Source organism: Notamacropus eugenii, chromosome 1 (genome assembly GCF_028372415.1).
Source record: "Notamacropus eugenii isolate mMacEug1 chromosome 1, mMacEug1.pri_v2, whole genome shotgun sequence".
NCBI classification, from domain to species: Eukaryota; Metazoa; Chordata; class Mammalia; order Diprotodontia; family Macropodidae; genus Notamacropus; species Notamacropus eugenii.
Window position 1 is genome coordinate 494,934,588 of NC_092872.1, and position 18,616 is coordinate 494,953,203.

Here is an 18,616-nt window from a genome sequence, read left to right on the forward strand (position 1 = left end):
TGGTCTAAAGTTTCAGCCTTATTCCCCCTTTCTAACCAAATAGTCTACTAAATTAAGCTTAGTTTTTGATGTGTCTTTCAGATCCCTCTGTGGTCATTTTTTACATTTTTTTTCCAGTCTTATTTTTATTTTCTTTGTGACTTTTGCTTACTCTCTTACTTCTACACTATTTGCAATCTATCCCTTCAAGCTCTTTCTTAAATGTACCTTTCCTATGAGTGTTCCCTAATGAATGTGATTTTTGTGAACTGAGCATGTTCATCTATCTCTTATGGAACTTATAGTTTGTCTTATGTTTTACTTATATGTATGTCTTGACTACTAATTTTAAGCTTCTGGAGGGCAAGGACTAGGTGTTACTGATTTTTGTATCCAATGGTGTTAAGTTCAGTAGTATGGACAGTCATTAAATGTTTCCTGAATGACTGAATACTTTTTGGTCTGTTTAGCTAATATTTAGCAATGTTTAACCACATTCAACTAGTATTCTAATTAGACAAAGCTGAATTTGAGGATAAAACTCTTATAGCATATGGTATCTACCTTTACTTTATATCCATTTAACTAACTACTTGAATATTTCTTTTCTGTAGTTTTCTTTCCTCATCTGTTAAATGGGGGGACAAATTAGTTATTCTGAAGCTACTTCTAGTCCCAAATCCTATAGCTTTTATCCAAAGACAGATGTGAGAATTTTTGAAATGTTTTGAATTCTTCAGAAGAAAGATGTGATTTTTTCTCTGTATACTTTTTAGATCTGTGGCTGTTTTGATCTGATGAAGTGATGATCAGAAAATAGCTACCTTTAATTCTGTCTGCTTATTCTTTGAGCTGCTGCACTCACATACACCCAAAACTTAAGTGCCCTTAAGAAACTTACATTCTTGTTTCTCTTGTTGGCTAGGATGTAGCTGTCCAGTCCCTGGCTGAAATAGAACTGGGTAATGAGAGCTCACTGTGATTTTTACTAAAAATGTCTTTATTTTGTGCTTACTCAGATTTTAGATTCCAGGAAATATGTCTGTCACTTAAAGGAACAAATAGTAGAACGCCCTTATTCATTTTTAGTAATATCAGTAGTTGATATTTATCTTATACTTTAGGCTTGCAAAACATTGAATATGCATCATTTAATTTGATCTTCACATAATGTGTCTTGTATTTTGGGCATATCATTTATCCTTATCTTATACATAAGATCAAAGCCTGGAGAGGACAAAAGACTTTCACATGATCTTAATAGCTAGTAAATGTTGTGGGTAGTATATGAACCCAGAATTTCCTAGTTCCAGGTCTAACGTTTTATCTATTGTACAATATTGATTACATCTTGAGCTATGTTAGAGTAAATGATGTTGCCCATAATATACAAATACCACAGAATTGACTTTTCCCCCACCCTCCTTTTCCTGTCAGTTTTTCATTATGGGCAATGGATTGATGTGGACTTATCCACCTGTCCCTTCTTTTTCCCCAACTCTTTCCCCCCACCTGTCATAATTAAGCATTTATTTGTCAAGTGCTATCAAACCAACCAACCAAACAAATCTTTCAAACAACCTATACTCCCCTTTCCTTTCTTTGCCCTCCTTGGGCTGTATGCTTAGAAATCCACCTATATTTTTACCTGGTTTCCCAGTTGACTTAACCAGTGTGTTAAAGAGTGAAAGTAACTGACCTACTCACTCATAGAATGGAAATTATCTTGAACTTTCAAGTCACATTTTCTACTGCATGTTTTTAATGCTTCAAAGACATCTACTATCCATCCTTTATGTTTGTATAAATTATTCTTGATTAGCAAGCTCCAACTCAAAATTGTAGTTTGACTTTCGAAGATAATAAGATATTAAAGGGTATAAAGTCTGTGTTCTTGTAACAGAACTTATGCTTTCTCTACTTTCCTAATTTTGATCTGCTATTAAATATTAGTGTCTTCCCAGGTTCATTTTATAGTTCTCTTGGAAGCTAAATTGAACTCTTGTTCCTTAGTGTAATTTCTGTCATGAGCCTTTCAAAGTTATAGCTGTGGGTAGGAGTTTATCACTGTGCTGTTTCCCTTTCTCTCTAATGGGCCAATAAGCTCCATCACAGTTGTAGAAGAAAAAGCTTTGGGGTTGGGGAGCTTTCTGTTCTGTATGGTTTTCTTTTTTGAGTCACAGTGTAAAAATAATAATCTCTGTTCAGCTCTTTTGTCTTGTGACTCTACCTTATTTTTGAGATGAGGGCAGAATCACCCCTACTCTGGAGCTTTGGTTCTGTGCATTATCAAAAAATATTCAAAACATGGCATAGTATCAGTTGAACTTTATATTAATAAATAGCCAGTTGTTTTGCAGAAAACCAGCTATATGATCTTGGTTACAATAAAATTAACCATTTTCATGTTTTTCTTTATTTAAAATTTTTAGGGTAATTTTATGGAATGTCAGCCTGAAAGTAGCATCTCTCATCGTTTTCATAAGAATTGTGCCTCCTATGTTAATAATACGAGCTACTGCCCCCATTGTGGGGAAGAAACCTCAAAAGCAAAAGAGGTGACCATAGCCAAAGCAGACACTACTTCTACAGTGTCGCTTTCCTATGTCCAGGAGAAACCAGTCACTGTAGAGGGAAGGGCTGACACTACAACAGGTAGCAGGTAAGATGGAACTTGATATTGCATTCATATTGTTAGAATTAGCAAAAGAATGTTGGTGTTTTATCTGGGAATCTGAAGAATAGCGCCCCATTATGCTACCTTTGGAAAGATACACATATGTACTGTGCTTTCATTTGACAATATATCTTGCTGTGTTGTCTTCTTAAAAGCATTGGTCCTTTTTATAATTAGTGGGCATTTAAAAAGCTTCCCTTTTCATAATTTCTATATTTTCCAAGATTATATGTGAATCAGATCAGTTTTCTTAATATATTTTGTTATACTTACAGAAATTCTTCATCTTTTAAAATTGATTTTTAATTTTTACTATTGTAGGCCTAAGCATTTCTGAGTTTCAGCTTGGTTTTTAGATACACTCAAATGTACTAAAGAAGCCCTGATGTAAAGCGAACTGTGTTGCGAATCTTTCTTCAATTGTTATTTTGTAATTATTTATTATGGGGACCATAGTCTGAGCTATCAAGTTATGACAGACTAGTTTATAAGCAGTTTTTGTATAGTTTTAAATGTTATATGTTCTCAGGATGATTACAGTAAATAATTTTCATTAAGAAAAGACATATAATGGGAAAATTAAGAAGAAAGTATTTTCAAGGTTTTGAGTTTTTTAAAGATGGGAGTTTTTTTTTTTTTTACTCAGTATTTCAAACACTTTTTTTTTTTTTTTAAACAAAGTGGCATTGGAACACATTTGTCTGAGGAGGAAAAGCCTGAGAGTTCAACTCCTCAAGCTCCTGAAGGCTTCGAATTGTCTGGGTCTTCGGTTTTTGTCAAGCCTACTACTGGTCTTTCCCAGGGACCAGTAAAAGAAACTTTGGAGAGTGCTTTGATTGCTTTGGATTCTGAAAAGTAAGTTTATATAAATTAAAGGTGCTTTTGGGACGTAGGATTCAGAACTCATTTGTCACTCTTTTGGGAATTTTAATTAGAGCCTATATCTATTAATTTTAATGGTTCTTCACTTATTCCAGCTTGACATTTTCCCTCATGCATCTGCTGAATCATTTGAAACAGTTGGCTAGAATTGATTGGTGAAGTCCAAGTTGATTTTCCATCTAGTTTTATCAGCTTGTCTGGGTTATATCTGTAATGTCTCATTCTCTAAAACTTTTGCAAAATGGAGCTTAAGAGAGTCTCTTGGTTTGTGTTGAGGCAGTTAGATGACTCAGTGGATAGAGCGAGGGTCCCTGGAGTCAGGAAGTTCTGACTGAACAACAACAATGGTATGTGTAGTGGAAAAGATACTGAATTAGAAATTGGAAAACTTGAGTTCCAGTACTACTTCTGCTACTTATTTTCAGACCAAAAGCAAATTATTTCACTTTCCATGAACTTTAGTTTAATTATTTGTGAAATGGGCATAATAATGCTTGTAACATCTACTTTCTTTGGCTGTTAAAATTGAAAGCTCCTCTTTGTATACTATAGGAATAATAATAAATAAAAATAATAAAAAATAAAAAATACCTTAGTATTTTTATCAGAATTTTACTCAACTTTTTACAAATGCAAGTTACTTAGATCTTCTGATTATGTGACATTGCTATAATTTAATTTCCTGTTCATTAACCAAGGGAGAAAATGCCCTCTTTTCAGTCTTATAAAATCATGCTCATTAGGGTTGTCTCATTGCCAAATAAAAGATGCTTAAACATTATTCCTTAAAAGGGTTGGAGGAGGGAGGAGAAATTTCCTTTCCAAATACTGCTGTCTGATAAATATACCTATTGTGTACTGAAGCCATCTTTGCCTCTGACTTTCTCTGTATCCTTGGAAAGTGACTTACTTTCTACAGTCTTAAGTGTCTTTTGTACAGTGATGGAAGTCTCCTGAGTTTTGTCATTCTGATATTGCATATTTTGATGTACATGCAGATAGATGTCTTCTAGAAACAACCAGATACTCAGCCTGTGAGGGATGTCTTTCTTTAACAACAAAATTAAAATGAAGCATTCATCCTTTTGTAGGATAGGAGACTGCCTATGCAGCATTGCTGTTTTTCTGGATTCCAGTGGAGGTGTCTTACCTCTTTTTAAAAAAAAATTAATCTTAGATTATACAACATTAATTAAGTTTGTAGGATTTCTACTAAAGTTTAATGTGTTAGGCTTGTTATATTATTGTAATAAATATTGCCATTTCACTTGATAGACCAAAGTTCTTAGGGGAACAACCTCAATGCCCAAACTACCTATATTTGTTGAATCTGAAAACCTTATATTCTCTAACAGTGGATACTTTCAACTGTAAATGCCAGCAGTACCACAAAGTATATATAGTATCATTTATATTCAAAGAGGGTAGAGTCATTAAGTAGGTAATTTAGGTCATTGCCTTATATTCTTGTCAGGGATCCACCATTTTATAGGTGATTCAGGAAAAAAGTTAAAGAATTTTTTAGTTGTAGCTGTATAGGTAATTCAGAGCTACTGAAAATCTCAGTTATAGCATCACCAATTGCCTTCTGTTTAGGATAGAAGATTCCACAATAGCTGTGCTAATCTAATCTTTGCAATGGACTATGTTACTAGAATAGACTTCCCTTAGAGAATAAATGATAAGGTCACCCATGAATTGCATGTTTGAGCTGATGAAATGATGTTCAGAAACAATGTTCAGATTTTTTTCTCTGCTCCATGACTAAAGATGTGCATTTATTTTATTCCTTAGAATACCCAGTGTCCTTGAGAAATTAACAACTTCATTGCAGGTAGAGAAAGAATTTTATTGAGAGGATAACTGAAAATAGTTTTTGTTTCTCCAGTAAATAGGTAGTGCAGGTAGGACAGACTTTCTACAGTTAACTCCAAAAAGTTGGCAGTTGAGGTTGAAATAAGGTGTAGGCACTAAGAGCTGCTGGAGCTCAGTAAGGAGTACTAAATGCTTAGAATGCTCTAGGTGTTTAATAAATGGTGATTGAATGAGTGATACCAAAAAGGTTTGTTTTTAATTCCCTTCTTGACATTTCTCTGAACTGCCCATTTGAGAAACATTGTCTTAAAGCAAAGAATTTAAATGTTGAAAAAATTTACAAAGCATTATACTTCTATGGAACTCAAATTACTTTCCAAAATTTTCATTTTCTCCTCTTTTCTTTATTTCAGAGCTTCTTGACATCATCCTCTACTTTCCTCCTTTCCCGAATTCTCTGACAGTGAGATAGCCTTTCTTCTTATCAAGACCAATCCATCTACTCATGCCCTTGATCTCATCTCCTCCATCTTCTCCAACAGATTGCAGCTCCAATAATTTTGTCACTACTAATCTTCAATCTTTTCCTATCTAATGATTACTTTTCTGCTATTTTCATACATGCCTAATTCTCCCTCATTCTTAAAAAAATATTTACTAGATTCTGCCATTTATCCCTTCAAGCTTTGATCCTATCTCTTCTTCTCAACTAGAATCATAGAGAAAGCAATCTACATTCATTGCTACCACTTCCTCTCCTTATATTCAATCCTCAATTCTTTGCAATCTGATTTTTGACTTTGAATTTGCTTTCTCTAAAGACCAGTGATCTCTTAATTGTTAAATCTGATGGTCTTTTCTCAGTCCTCATGTTTATAGAGCTATTTGACTCTATTGGCCACTCCTTCCTGCATTTCTTCTCTATGAATTTTCATTACTGTTTTTTTCTGTCTGACACTGCAGTCATATATATCATGACCCCTACCTATTTGTAGGTGATCCCATCCTGTGTACTCTTCTCTTTCTACATGCTTTGTCTTGATGACTTCATAAACTTCCTTGGGTATAATTATCATCCTTATGTCAGTCACTCCCAGAACTGTATCTAGTCCCTTGTTTCCTCTGAGCTTCACTCTTCCATCATCTATTGCTTATTGAACATTTCAAATAGGATATCCTAAAAACACCTTAAACTTAACATATGAAAACCAGAATTCATCATCTTTCCCTCTAACTTATTTCCATTTGCCAACTCCCCTGCTTTTGTCAAAGGCATAACCATTGTAATCTTCTAGTTTCATAACCTTGGTGATATTAACTTCAACTCCTCATTTTCCATTACCCCAAATATCCAGGCAGTTATCTGATCTTGTTTCTATGTCTGCAACATCTCTCATATCTGATCTCTTCATCAAACTATCAACTGAGTCTAGTCTCTTATCTCCTTGTCTAGATTATTGTGACAGTAAGCTACATGGCATAATGGCTGGAGTGCTGGACTTGGAGTCAGGGAGAACTGAACTTAAATTCAGTTTTGCACACTATCTCTGTAAATCTGAGCAGGTCACTTAACCTTTGTTTGCTTCATTTTTTTCAAGTGTACAATGGGGATTATAGCAGGACTTCTCTTGAAGGGTTTTTGGATCAAATGAGATAATTTTACAAAGTACTTTAGCATAGTGCCTGGCACATGTTAGATGCTATATAAAAATGCTTTTTCTTTGTGCTCCTCCAAATCTCTTAATTGGTTTCCTTCCCTCAAGCCTCTCTGAACTTAAATTTTACCTTCACAGGGTTGCCGAAGTAATATTCATTAAGTACAAATCTAATCATGTTGTTTTCCTGCTCACTAAACTGCAGTGGTTCTCTGTTTTTCTTAGGTTCGTGTATAAAACTCTGTTTAGTTTTTAAAGCCCTTCACAATTATTTGTCAAATCTAATGACCTTTTCACAGTCTTTATCCTTCTTGACCTATCTTGAATTATTGATGACTGTTCTCTAGGATATTTTCCTCCTTAGATTTTATGACACTGGTCTCTACTGGTTTTCTTCTTATCTGTTGGGCCACTCTCAGTTTCCTTTATTGCCTTTTCCTCCAGGTCATGCTCATTAATTGTAGTAGGTGTCTCCCAAGTGTTTGTCTGAGTCCTCTTCTTTCTCCATACTCTCACTTGATCTGGTTTTCCCTGTGGATTCAATTACCAAATCTCTGCAGGTCTCTTCCACCACCCCCTTCACTCCCAACCCAACTATCCCTCTTCCAAAATTCCCTATTCCTGTTCAGGACACTACCATTTTCCCACCTTGGTTAAGATCCTCTATACCTCAATTCTGGAGTATTGAAATAGACTTCTAGTCTCCCTGTTTCAGGTCTCTCCCCACTCCTACCCATTTACTGGTAGTCTGCCAGAATGATTTTCCTAAAAAGCAAGTCTCTTTATGTTTCTTCCTACTCAGCAAATTCCACTGGTTCCCTGTTATCTCCCAAATCAAACATAAAATCCTTTGTGTGCCACTTAAAGACCTTAACAATGTTGCCCTTTTCCTCCTGTTCTAGTCTTCTTACGTTCACTCCCTTCCATATACTCTTTTTATCCAGTGACACTGACCTTACTTTTCCTTGAACATGACACTCCACTTCCCAACTCTGGTGTTCCTTTGAATATCTGCCATGCCTAGAATACACTTCCTTCTCATAATATTCTCTTAATAGATGCTTATTGCTGATTGACTTTCATATCATTCTACTGTGCCCTTATTTGTTGAATAGTTGAGGTAATTATAGGAGAAAAATAACAAAAGGGTTCATGCATACCTTTCTGTCACTGAAACACAAGTTTCTTTAAGACATCATTTTTATTTTTGATATATTTAATCTGGTCATTGAGTCATTATGTGCTAAACTAATGAAGAAGATAATTGCCAATTTTAAAATTCTCTATTCAGTGACCCTTCCTCTAGCCTTTTCTCTTAGCTGTATTTCATGGTTATTCTTTTGGGACTGAATTGGATGTGTTTTTTATGTATATAATAAGTGATGTCAAGAAAATAATCATATTTTTCAAGAGAAAACACTAAATAATTGCCATTATTTAGTTGCTTATAGCACCTGTATACACCAGTAAAGGTAGGTTAGAATCCAAATTCCAGAGGGCTACAAATAATGAATACCAAACTGCCTCCCACGTCTAGTCGTCAGTGATGTTCAATGCCCCATTTTATGGTAGTTGCTCTTTATCAGAGCAGTACATAAATAGAGGGAAGGGAGAAAGGGAATAAGCATTTATATAGTGCCTACTCTAGGGCAGGCACTGTGCTAAACACTTTGCAAATATTATATCATTTAATTTAAGATAAGAAGAAGATATCCATGTAGAATGTTTTACTTGTCTTGTGTGGGAGAAGTGGGATGACCTTGGTAGTGCCTCTTTAACTTTCTCCTAACCCATGTTGAGATATTTATTTGATTTCTCTTCCTAGATGTTCTTTGCCAATTCATTTCATGTAAATTTTGCTGTATAGTCTACAAGAGGCAGTTATTCTTACATTGGAAAAATATAAGGCAGCTCACGTCTTGCACCAGATCCTCTTTTTCTGTTATACCGCCATGTAGCCAGACCCACTGAAAAAGTGTTATTTTTAAGTTTATTCTTGAAAAATTGGTGTATATATGTCATTCAGTATGTGTGCTTAACTTATCAAATACCTTTGACCTTAGGATATATCAAGTTTATTTAATGAAATACTCTTTCTGTTGAAATGACTTGATATATAAGATGTGCTTAGTAGCATTTCAGTTATTAGAGATAATTCTGTAGAGAACAACATCCCATGGGATATATTAATAAACTGAGGTAGCAAATGGCTTTATGTTCTTTCAAGAGTCACTGATTCATTTTTATGTTCTAATAGACCGAAGAAGTTACGTTTTCACCCAAAACAGCTATACTTTTCTGCCAGGCAAGGAGAACTGCAAAAAGTGCTGCTTATGTTAGGTAAGTAGACCTTGTTATCCAAGATTATTATGTTTCTAGGCCCAGAATTTGAGATTTCTTGCTTTACTAGAGTTTGAAGCCATATGATGTCTCATTGTGCACAGCTTACTTGTGGTCTTACTGTTTTTTATCTTTCTTTCATAAAAACTTGGACACCTACCTTGAATTTCTTTTTTGCTTTGTTTCTCTTATGACAGTCTTTTTTGCTCCATTATCAGTGTGGTTGTGAAACTTTTTTTTTTCATTGAAGCAGCCATTTAGGAATATGAATATCAGATTAAGAGAACATATTGAAGGCAAAGTATTATCATAACTGGGGTAGTTGTATAGTAGATTCTTTTTAAGGATTGTAACATCCTGGTGCTTACTACCTCTATGCTTATGGACAAGACACAGTCTCTGAGTCTTAGTTTCCTTATTTATAAATGAGGTTAATAATAACACTGTTATTAAATGCCAGAGTCTTGGAAAGACTGTGTGATATCCTGAAATGATATATTAATATGAGTTATCATTATTACTGTAGAAAACTTTGGTATTCATACTAATAAATGGTGATGTGTTTAATTAAAAATCATTTATGTTTATATGATGTATACCTTTTTTACTTTGATTTGATTGTGGATGCATATATCAAAATGGTGAAGCCACACTATAAAGACCTGATTCAAAAGGAACTGAAAAGTTGTTTGGCTTACCTTTCCCTAATGCTGCTTTATTTAGCTCTTTGATGTTAAATGCAGTGCTAAAGATGGCAGAAGCCTCCAGTTTGGGACATTTTTGTTGATCTTACCGACCTTAAATTGCTTTGCTTATTTAATTTGTTAATCAAACTGATCTAGCATTTGCTTTCATTAAACTTACAGAATTCATTATGTTTTGTCACAATTCTAATGATATTCTAATGATCTAGTGCTATAAATGTTATCTCCCAAAATATATGAAGAGACTGTGTATGTGGAGGCCAGAGGACTGGTCTTAGTTATTGAAGAAGTATTTATTTAATGCTTACTGTGTGCCAGAGACTGCACGTAGTTCTAGGGATAAGAGGAAAGGCAGAATCAGTTCCTGCCCAGGAGTGCACTTGCTCATTGGGGTAACAACATGCAAAACACTTATATGTATTTCTTCAACTGTAAAATGGGTATAAAAATATTATCTCAAAGTCATGAGGATCAAATATGATAATATTTGTAAAAATTGCTTAGCACAGTGTCTGGAACATGGTAGGTGCTACTTAAATCCTTATTTCCTTCCCTTCCGTGCCCTACCCTTTCTTCTCCCCTTCTAGGCATAAAGCTGCACCAGGATGCAGATAGCAAGCATTTATTACTTGCTTTGTGCCAGGCACAGTACCAGCTGTGAGGTCTACAAAGTCAAACAAACTGAAATAGTTTGTGTTCTCAAGGAGCTTATATTCTATTGGGAGAAACTGTGTGTACATGGGTGCTCATGCACACGCACGCACACACACACACACACACACAGAGCAATTAGGGACGTCAGGCACCTGCTCTTGGGGAGATCAGGAAACACTTTGTGTTGAACGTAGTTCAACTTCATCTGAAGGTAGAGAGGAATTTAGTGGGGCATCCACCATCATGAGTGGTGACCATTATCATGGCCCATACAGGAGACAAGTGAAGAACAGAGGTATAACTTGATTTGATTATAGAGTTATAATAATAGGAATAAAGTGTAATAATAGGAATAAAGTATAATAAAGTAAAAATAAGAATAAAGTATAATAATAGGAATAAAGTGAAGAGTAATAATAATAGGAATAAAGTGTAATGAAGCTGATAGGATGGTTGGGGCTAAGTTGTGAAAACTTTTCAAGCCAAACATAGAAGTTGATATTTGGTTCTAGAGCCAAGAGGGAGCCCCTAGAATTTATTCAGTAAGGAGGTGACAAAGTTATGTATTAAAGAAAATCATTTTGCCAGTCACATGGAGGATTGGAGTTTGCAGAGACTTAAAGCAGGAAAACCATTTAGGAGTTTACAACAGTAATCCAGTAAAAATGGAGTAGAATGTGTGGGGGCAAATGTGAGAGAGAATGTGAATGAGGGATTAGAACTGGGTGGAATTGAGTTGGAGATTAAACACAAGGATAATAAGAGTAATAGGTGGTGGAGGTTTGCTAGCCTTCAGGGTAATAATAAGTGACAAATGATTAAAATGCTCAATTTCAGTTCTATTTTAGGCTCTTACAGATTTCATTGATGACACCCAGTGTAGAAAAGGCTCAGCAGGCAATAGGTATGGGGCCTACTGCGTCCTCCTTGTGCCATGGAGGTGAAACAAAAATCAATTAGAGTCATGTCAAGTTAAACACTTTTTAGCTGTGCAAATCACTTAAGTTTTCAGTGAAGCAGGTATAAGTACCTTTGATAAAATGCAAATTCTGGAGTACAGGGATTATTTCATTCTTTGTATTTGTTTCCTGAGTGCCTACCCCAGTGCCTGGTATATAGGAGGTGCTTAATAGATGCTAGTTGATTGATTGAGACTTCGAGTTATAAATGAGTCACCAACCTGCTTCCACATTATTTCCACATTGGGATGATAATATCTATCCAAAAGGTTCAGTGCTGTCCCCTACCTTCTTTCCCCTCTTCTCCTTTACCCCGCCTCCCAATTCCAACAATAACAACAACCTCCAAGACACAGGTAAGTTTTTTTAAAATTGGTTGTGTACTCAAATATTTGCCATCTTACAATCTGACTTGAAATTGTTGCAGAAGCTATAATATATGAAATTATTAATAAACCATGGTTATTTTACAGTTGATGGGATTGATCCCAACTTTAAAATGGAGCACCAGAATAAAAGAACTCCACTCCATGCAGCTGCAGAGTCTGGCCATGTGGACATCTGTCATATGTTGATTCAGGTTCATCTTTGTCATTCACAACAAATATATATGTATATATTTTCACATACTTTTAGAAGTTTTTAAAGTCCCTTATGATGGTGTAATAGAAAAAAGTTCTGAATTTGGAATCAGAAGACTTGAGTTCACTATCCTGCTCTATTTCTTATTCTCTGTGATACTCTGGGTCCCTGCCAGCTCTGTGTCCATGATCCAGTGAGCCTGTGATAGTGATGTGGCTTCGAGTTGGGGATGAGTGTGCTGCACTTGGATTTGGAGGATCTGGGTTTGGATCCCAGCTCATACTTATCTTTGTGACCCTGGGCAAGTCACATTACCTGTCTGGGCCCCAGTTTTCTCTACTGTCAAATGGGGATAGTAATAGTACCTCCTTCATATGATTGTTCTGAGAATCAGATGAGATTTTGGATTGACAGACAGACAAATAGATAGCTCATTTCAGTCCTTAAAGTGCTATAAATGTTAGCAGCTACTATCACCACCACTACTGCTATGACTGCAATCAAACTAATTACTTACCAGTTCAATTTTTGTTCTTTCTTTCCCATGAAAAGAATCTTGGATATTCGTATAGTTTGTTTAGAAAAGGAATTTCAGGAAAATTCAGAATGTTAGTCAAAATGGACATTGACTTCCACATTTCATCTCTTAATTAAACCTGCTTTTCTTCTAGCATTTAAATTCTTCTAACATTTAAAATCAGTAAAACTTATTTTTTACTCATTTAAAATTTTTTCATATTGTTTGGTTCCATTTAATCAATATTGTTTTTCCCTATTTATGGCAAATATACATCAATTCAACCTTTTTTTTTTTAGTTAGATTAAAATTTTTAGATTAGGCTAGGAATTTAATCAATATTTTCTATGACAAAAGTATATTTTGAAATCTGGTCAACCTCTTCTTTCTGTTTTTGGGGACTTAATGAGCATAGCCTATTTCTGACTCGCATGCTGAAAGAAGAGCTAGATTTCTTCAGCTAAGCCTCAAAAGGCAAAACCAAGAGTAGTGTACAGAAATTACAAAGAGAATACGTTAGGATGAAATCAAATGATATTTTTATGTATACATATGTGTATATTACATGCATATATACATGTGTATGTATGTAGAAGGTTTTGCAAACCTTAAATTGCTACCTATTGTGTATTATTATTGGATTTGATATAAAAGAAAACTTCCTGGAATATCTTGCCTTGGGAGGTAATTAAACAAAGGCTCAATGATCATCTGTTATTTATGTTGTCGATGAGATTCTTCATTCAGTTATGGTTTGGACCGCATGGCCCCTGAGACCTGAGGGGTCTCTTCCAACTTTAAACTTCTTTGACTCTGTAAATTATATGTAATTCTAGATATCATATTTTTATATAGCATTATATCTTAATGAAAAACACTTGAATCCAAATAGATTTTTTTTAATAGTGTCCTTTAGATAAATAAATTGTATTAGGGACTGTTTCAATAATGTATTTAGCTCCTTGTGAGAAAGCACACAGTATAGTTAACATAAGAGTGATTAAGCTTTTCCTCTTCCCAGTGTTGAGATGTAAAGTATTCAGAATAGTTTGTTATCAGAAGACACAAATTACAATAATCATTCCTGCCTTTTCTCCACTGTCATTTGTTTCAATAGGCTGGTGCTAACATTGACACCTGTTCAGAGGACCAGAGAACTCCACTAATGGAGGCATCAGAAAACAACCATTTGGAAGCTGTAAAATACCTCATTAAGGCTGGAGCATTAGTAGATCCTAAGGTATGATTGTTAGATTCTAGTTCTATAAGTATGCAGATTTTTGTAGGAGATGAAAGTAACTTCATATAGAGTCCTATAGTATACAGCTAGGGGTTATGTTATAGGACTGTAAAGTGGAAAATACCATGGTTTGGAACTGCAGGTTGTTTATTCAGTGCTCAAAAATACCAATTTTAATATAATTTAGCAAATTACAGAGCAGTTAATTGGTGTAGTGGATAGAGGGTTGGGCCTGGAGTCAGAAAGACTCATTTTTCTGAGTTGAAATCTGACCTTAGACACTTACTAGTTGTGTGACCCTGGGCAAGTCACTTAACCTTGTTTACCTCAGTTTCCTCATCTGTAATATGAGCTGGAGAAGGAAATGGCAAACCACTCCATTGTCTTTGCCAAGAAAAACCCCAAATAGCGTTACATGGAGTCTGTCATAACTGAAACAACTGAACAAGAAGCTTTCAGCTAATTTACCTCTACCTTCTTGACACCTTCTTTAATCATCCAACTCATGAATTTTCTTTTCGTTATATTTCATGTAACACTTTTGTATGTCTTTTATTTTCCTATCACATACTAATCTTATGTTATAGCTATTTTATAACTGTTATACAAATGTAATATGTTTATGTCATATCACCTGCCAGCCTCTTCCTCTTTGTTCTCCACAAGATTTGTAGTTCTTTGAGGACAGAGTGAGTTTTCATAATTTTTGCATCCCTTATCATTGAGTACAGGTTTGTCCTCATGGTAGGAACTTTATAATTGAGGCCTAAGTGACTGATTAGTTTCCGTACTACTGAAGAAACCAAGCCATAATAATATTCGTATTTGCTTTGAAGGACACCAAAAGACATAAATTGCAGCCAAACAAAAAGACTGTGTAGTTTGTACTTAGGCAGTTATTGTTGTTGTTGTGTTTATCCTTTGTTCTCAGAGAGGACCATGACATCAAAATGATGACATGACTTGCAGTTGACTTTGATTTGAGTGAGGGAGGGCTGTGCAAGGTCACCAACCTCACTTTCTTCTCCTGAGCCATCTGGATCCAGTGATATTCATCAGGATGGCTGGAGATGGCCCAGGATATAATGTGAGATCCTGGCCCTTTCAGGCTAAGGTCTTACAGCATTCTCACTTTGAGTGAGATACACCCATTCAATGAATAGGCTTCTTTAAGTAGTTACTCAAGGGATGGCCCCTTTAATCAAAAAAAAAAAAAAGAAGAAGAAGAAGAAAACCAAATGTCCAGTCTCAAAAATGAAAGAGTGAGTGCATAACCAGTGAAGGTGAAATAAAAACAATGCTTAGGAGTTATTTTGCCCAATTATATACTAGCAAAACTGACAATCTAAAAGAAATGCGTGAATACTTAAAAAATATAAACTGCCTGTGTTAATAGAAGAAGTAGAATACTTAAATAGCTCTAACTTAAAAGAAGGCATTAAGACATAAGTATGTTCTGTAGGAAAAAAATCTCTAGGACTAGATGATTTAAAAGTGAATTTTACTAAACATTACAAAAAATTCATCCCAATAATACATAAACTATTTGAAACAACTCCTTTTATGACACAAATATGGTTTGGATACCTAAACAAGTGTGTGGGAATATACACACAGTAATCCATTCTTGGTGGAACTGTGAACTGACATAACCATTTTGGAAAGTAATTTGAAATTATCCAAAGTAAATTAGGCAGTTAAAGAGATTGGTGAAGTTGTTCCTTTTGTGTAAAATGGAAATAATAATAAGTGGAGTCCCTGCCTTACCATATTCTCCTGGTTACTAAATGAGATAATTTATGTAAAACATTTTATATAGCTCAAAGCTTTGTGTAATTGTTAGCTATTGGTGTTATTATTCTCATATTCCCTAAAACAACAAGAAAACTATTTTATGGTCATGCTATCTAACATCCCTTAATCTTTTTCATTCTCAATATCCTTATTTACAAAATGAGAGGTTTAGATTACATAATTTCTAAGTTAATTTCTAGCTCCATGAACCTATGAGCTACCGTGAAGAGAACTTCAGTTTATATGTGCCAAAATCTATTGTCGAAGATCATCCACTCAGGAACCATATATTTAATGTCTGCTACATGTGCCAGGCACTGTGCTGTGCATTGGAGATTTATAGTAAAAAATGAGAAGAGTCACTACCCTCATGGAGCTTATATTGTATTGAGGGAGATAACATGTACATACATAAGTATATTTAAAACACATGTGTAATTAATGCAAGGGTACGTGTGTCCCACTAACAATTGGGAATGTCAAGAAAAGGCAGAATCCAAAACTCAAAAGAAAAAAGGGGTTTTTAAGAGGCAGAGATAAGATAGGAGTGCATTTCTATTATGTGAGACAGCCAATGCCAGAAGAGTTTGATGAAATGTTATATGAAGAATATAAAGTCCAAACTGGTTTGAACACAGTGTGGGAAGAAGAACCCTCACTGTCTCCATTTCCTGTCTTCTCTTTCCCTTTCTATGCCTCTAAAATTTGGCTTCTGTCCTCTTTGCTCAACTGAAACTTCTGTTTCCAGAGTCACCAGTGAACTCTTAATTGTATGATCTCATGGCCTTTTTTCAGACCTTATCTTTTTTTTACCACTCTTCAGGATTCATCACTCTTGACACTGTCTCGTATACCTCTTTTTGTTTTCTTGATACTCCTTGATTTTCCTCCTTCTTTTCTGACCATTCCTTCTCAGTGTGCATTGCTGGATCATCAGAACATCCTAACTGTGACTGTATTCCAAGTATTTTTCTTAGACCCTTTTCTCATCTTTTGCAAGTAATCCAAGATTACAGCCTTGGTGTCATACTGTCAGTTACTTTAGTAAATCAGTAAACTTTATTAAGTACTTACTATGTGCTGGTCACTGTGCTGAGTACTGGAAATAACTAAGAAAGGGAAAAAAATGCTCCCTGCTCTCAAGTAACTCACAGTGCTATGGGAGAGACAACATGGAAACAACTATGTATGATATATGATGCATACTACTACATTATATTGGAGGCACCTTTTGTAGATGGCCTTCTGAAGGAGATTTGTGCCACAAAATGGAGGAGAAATAGCAATCGCTGATGGATGGCTCAAGTGAGCATTTTTAAGGAACAGGAAGATGTGGACATGTTTGTAGGCTATAGGGAAGCACCCAGTATCCAAGGAAAGATTGAAGATAAGTGAGAGAGAAGGGATAGAGGAAGACAGGATAGAACTGGATCACTTTTGCAAGTACAGGAGTTTGCCTTGGTGAGGAGAAGGACTACCTCATTATGTGCGACAGGATTGAAAGAGGAGATGAGATGAGGAGGAGAGGAGAAGAGTTTTCAGTAAATGACCTCAATTTTAGCTAAGAGGGGAGGAAGAAGCATGAGTTTTGAGGAGGGATGAAAAGATTTGGAAGAGTTCCTACGATGAATGGGAGTTAAGTAGAGAGGTGTGAATGGTTTGCTTTGATGCAGTGAGGGCACATTGGAAGTTATGTTAACATAAATTTGTAGTAAATCTATTCAGTATGGTTTTGTGATGTTCTCCAGCTTCAGTTAGCACATAATTGAGAGTGAAGGAGTGGTAAGAGTAGTCCAAAGTTAAGATTTAGCAGGGCAATATGCTTAGCAGGCAACTGATTGTCAAAGTTTTAGGATTCAACTTAAGTGTTACCTCCTTTAGGAAGTATTTCTTGATCTCATTTTCTAGTGCTGTCCCTTCTAGGATTATGTTCCATGTATTCTGCTTTAACCTTGTATGCTCTGATTCGTATATGTTGTCTTCCCCATTAGAATGTAAACTCTTTGACATCATTGCCCTTAGAACTTAACTTAGCATATTATCTGGAACATAGTAAGCACTAAAATGCTTGGAGATTGATTGGTGATCTCATCAATTTCTGTCAGTTTAATTGTCATTTCTATATGCAAATGATTCATAGATTTATATATTCAGCCTTCATCTTTCTCCTGATCTCTAGTCCTACATTAACAACTACCTCCTTGATATTTCAAATTTTATTTTCCATAAATAGCTCAAATATATGTCTATACCTCAACTCTCATATTTTTCTTTTCTTTCAGCTTATCTTCTCAGTATCCCTATTTCTGTCAAGAAAAGCACCATCCTTCCAGTCACCTTTGTTAACAACCATGATCTCATCTTCAACTTCTTCCTCCTCATCTATCACACATATCCACTTAGTTGTAAAATCTTGTCTTTTCATCTCTTCAGCATCTGTCATATCTACCCCCTTCTCTTCATTCACATAGCCACCACCCTAGTACAGTCCTTTATCAACGTTTTCCTATATCATTACAATAGCCTCCTCTTTGGTTTCCATTCTAAGTCCTTTCATGCTTCTATGTATCCATCATAGAGCTATCAGATTGATTTTCCTAGAACACAAATCTGACCATATCACTTTCCTACTTAACGAAGTTTACTGGCTATTTATTTCCTTCAAGATCAAATATTAATTCCTCTTTGGCATTTAAATCCCTTTGCAATGGGTGCACCACCTATCTTTCCATACTTGTTTCACATTACTTCCCTCCATGCACACTCCAGTCCAGCCAAACTGACCTTTGTGTTCTTCATTTATGGTTTTCCATCTTCT

The 18,616-nt window shown here is 35.3% G+C and overlaps 1 protein-coding gene across 23 annotated transcripts in view; it reads left to right on the forward strand.

Moving 5' to 3' along the window:
* EHMT1 (euchromatic histone lysine methyltransferase 1) overlaps window positions 1-18,616 on the forward strand; it is a 300,206-nt gene that overhangs the window by 194,706 nt on the left and 86,884 nt on the right. For all 23 annotated transcript variants that reach the window (XM_072633192.1, XM_072633195.1, XM_072633191.1 and 20 more), the window contains 5 exons: window positions 2,412-2,641; window positions 3,338-3,511; window positions 9,266-9,348; window positions 12,139-12,245; window positions 13,882-14,004. In XM_072633192.1, the coding sequence (XP_072489293.1) occupies window positions 2,412-2,641; window positions 3,338-3,511; window positions 9,266-9,348; window positions 12,139-12,245; window positions 13,882-14,004 (717 nt within the window). The remainder of the gene's footprint in view (window positions 1-2,411; window positions 2,642-3,337; window positions 3,512-9,265; window positions 9,349-12,138; window positions 12,246-13,881; window positions 14,005-18,616) is intronic.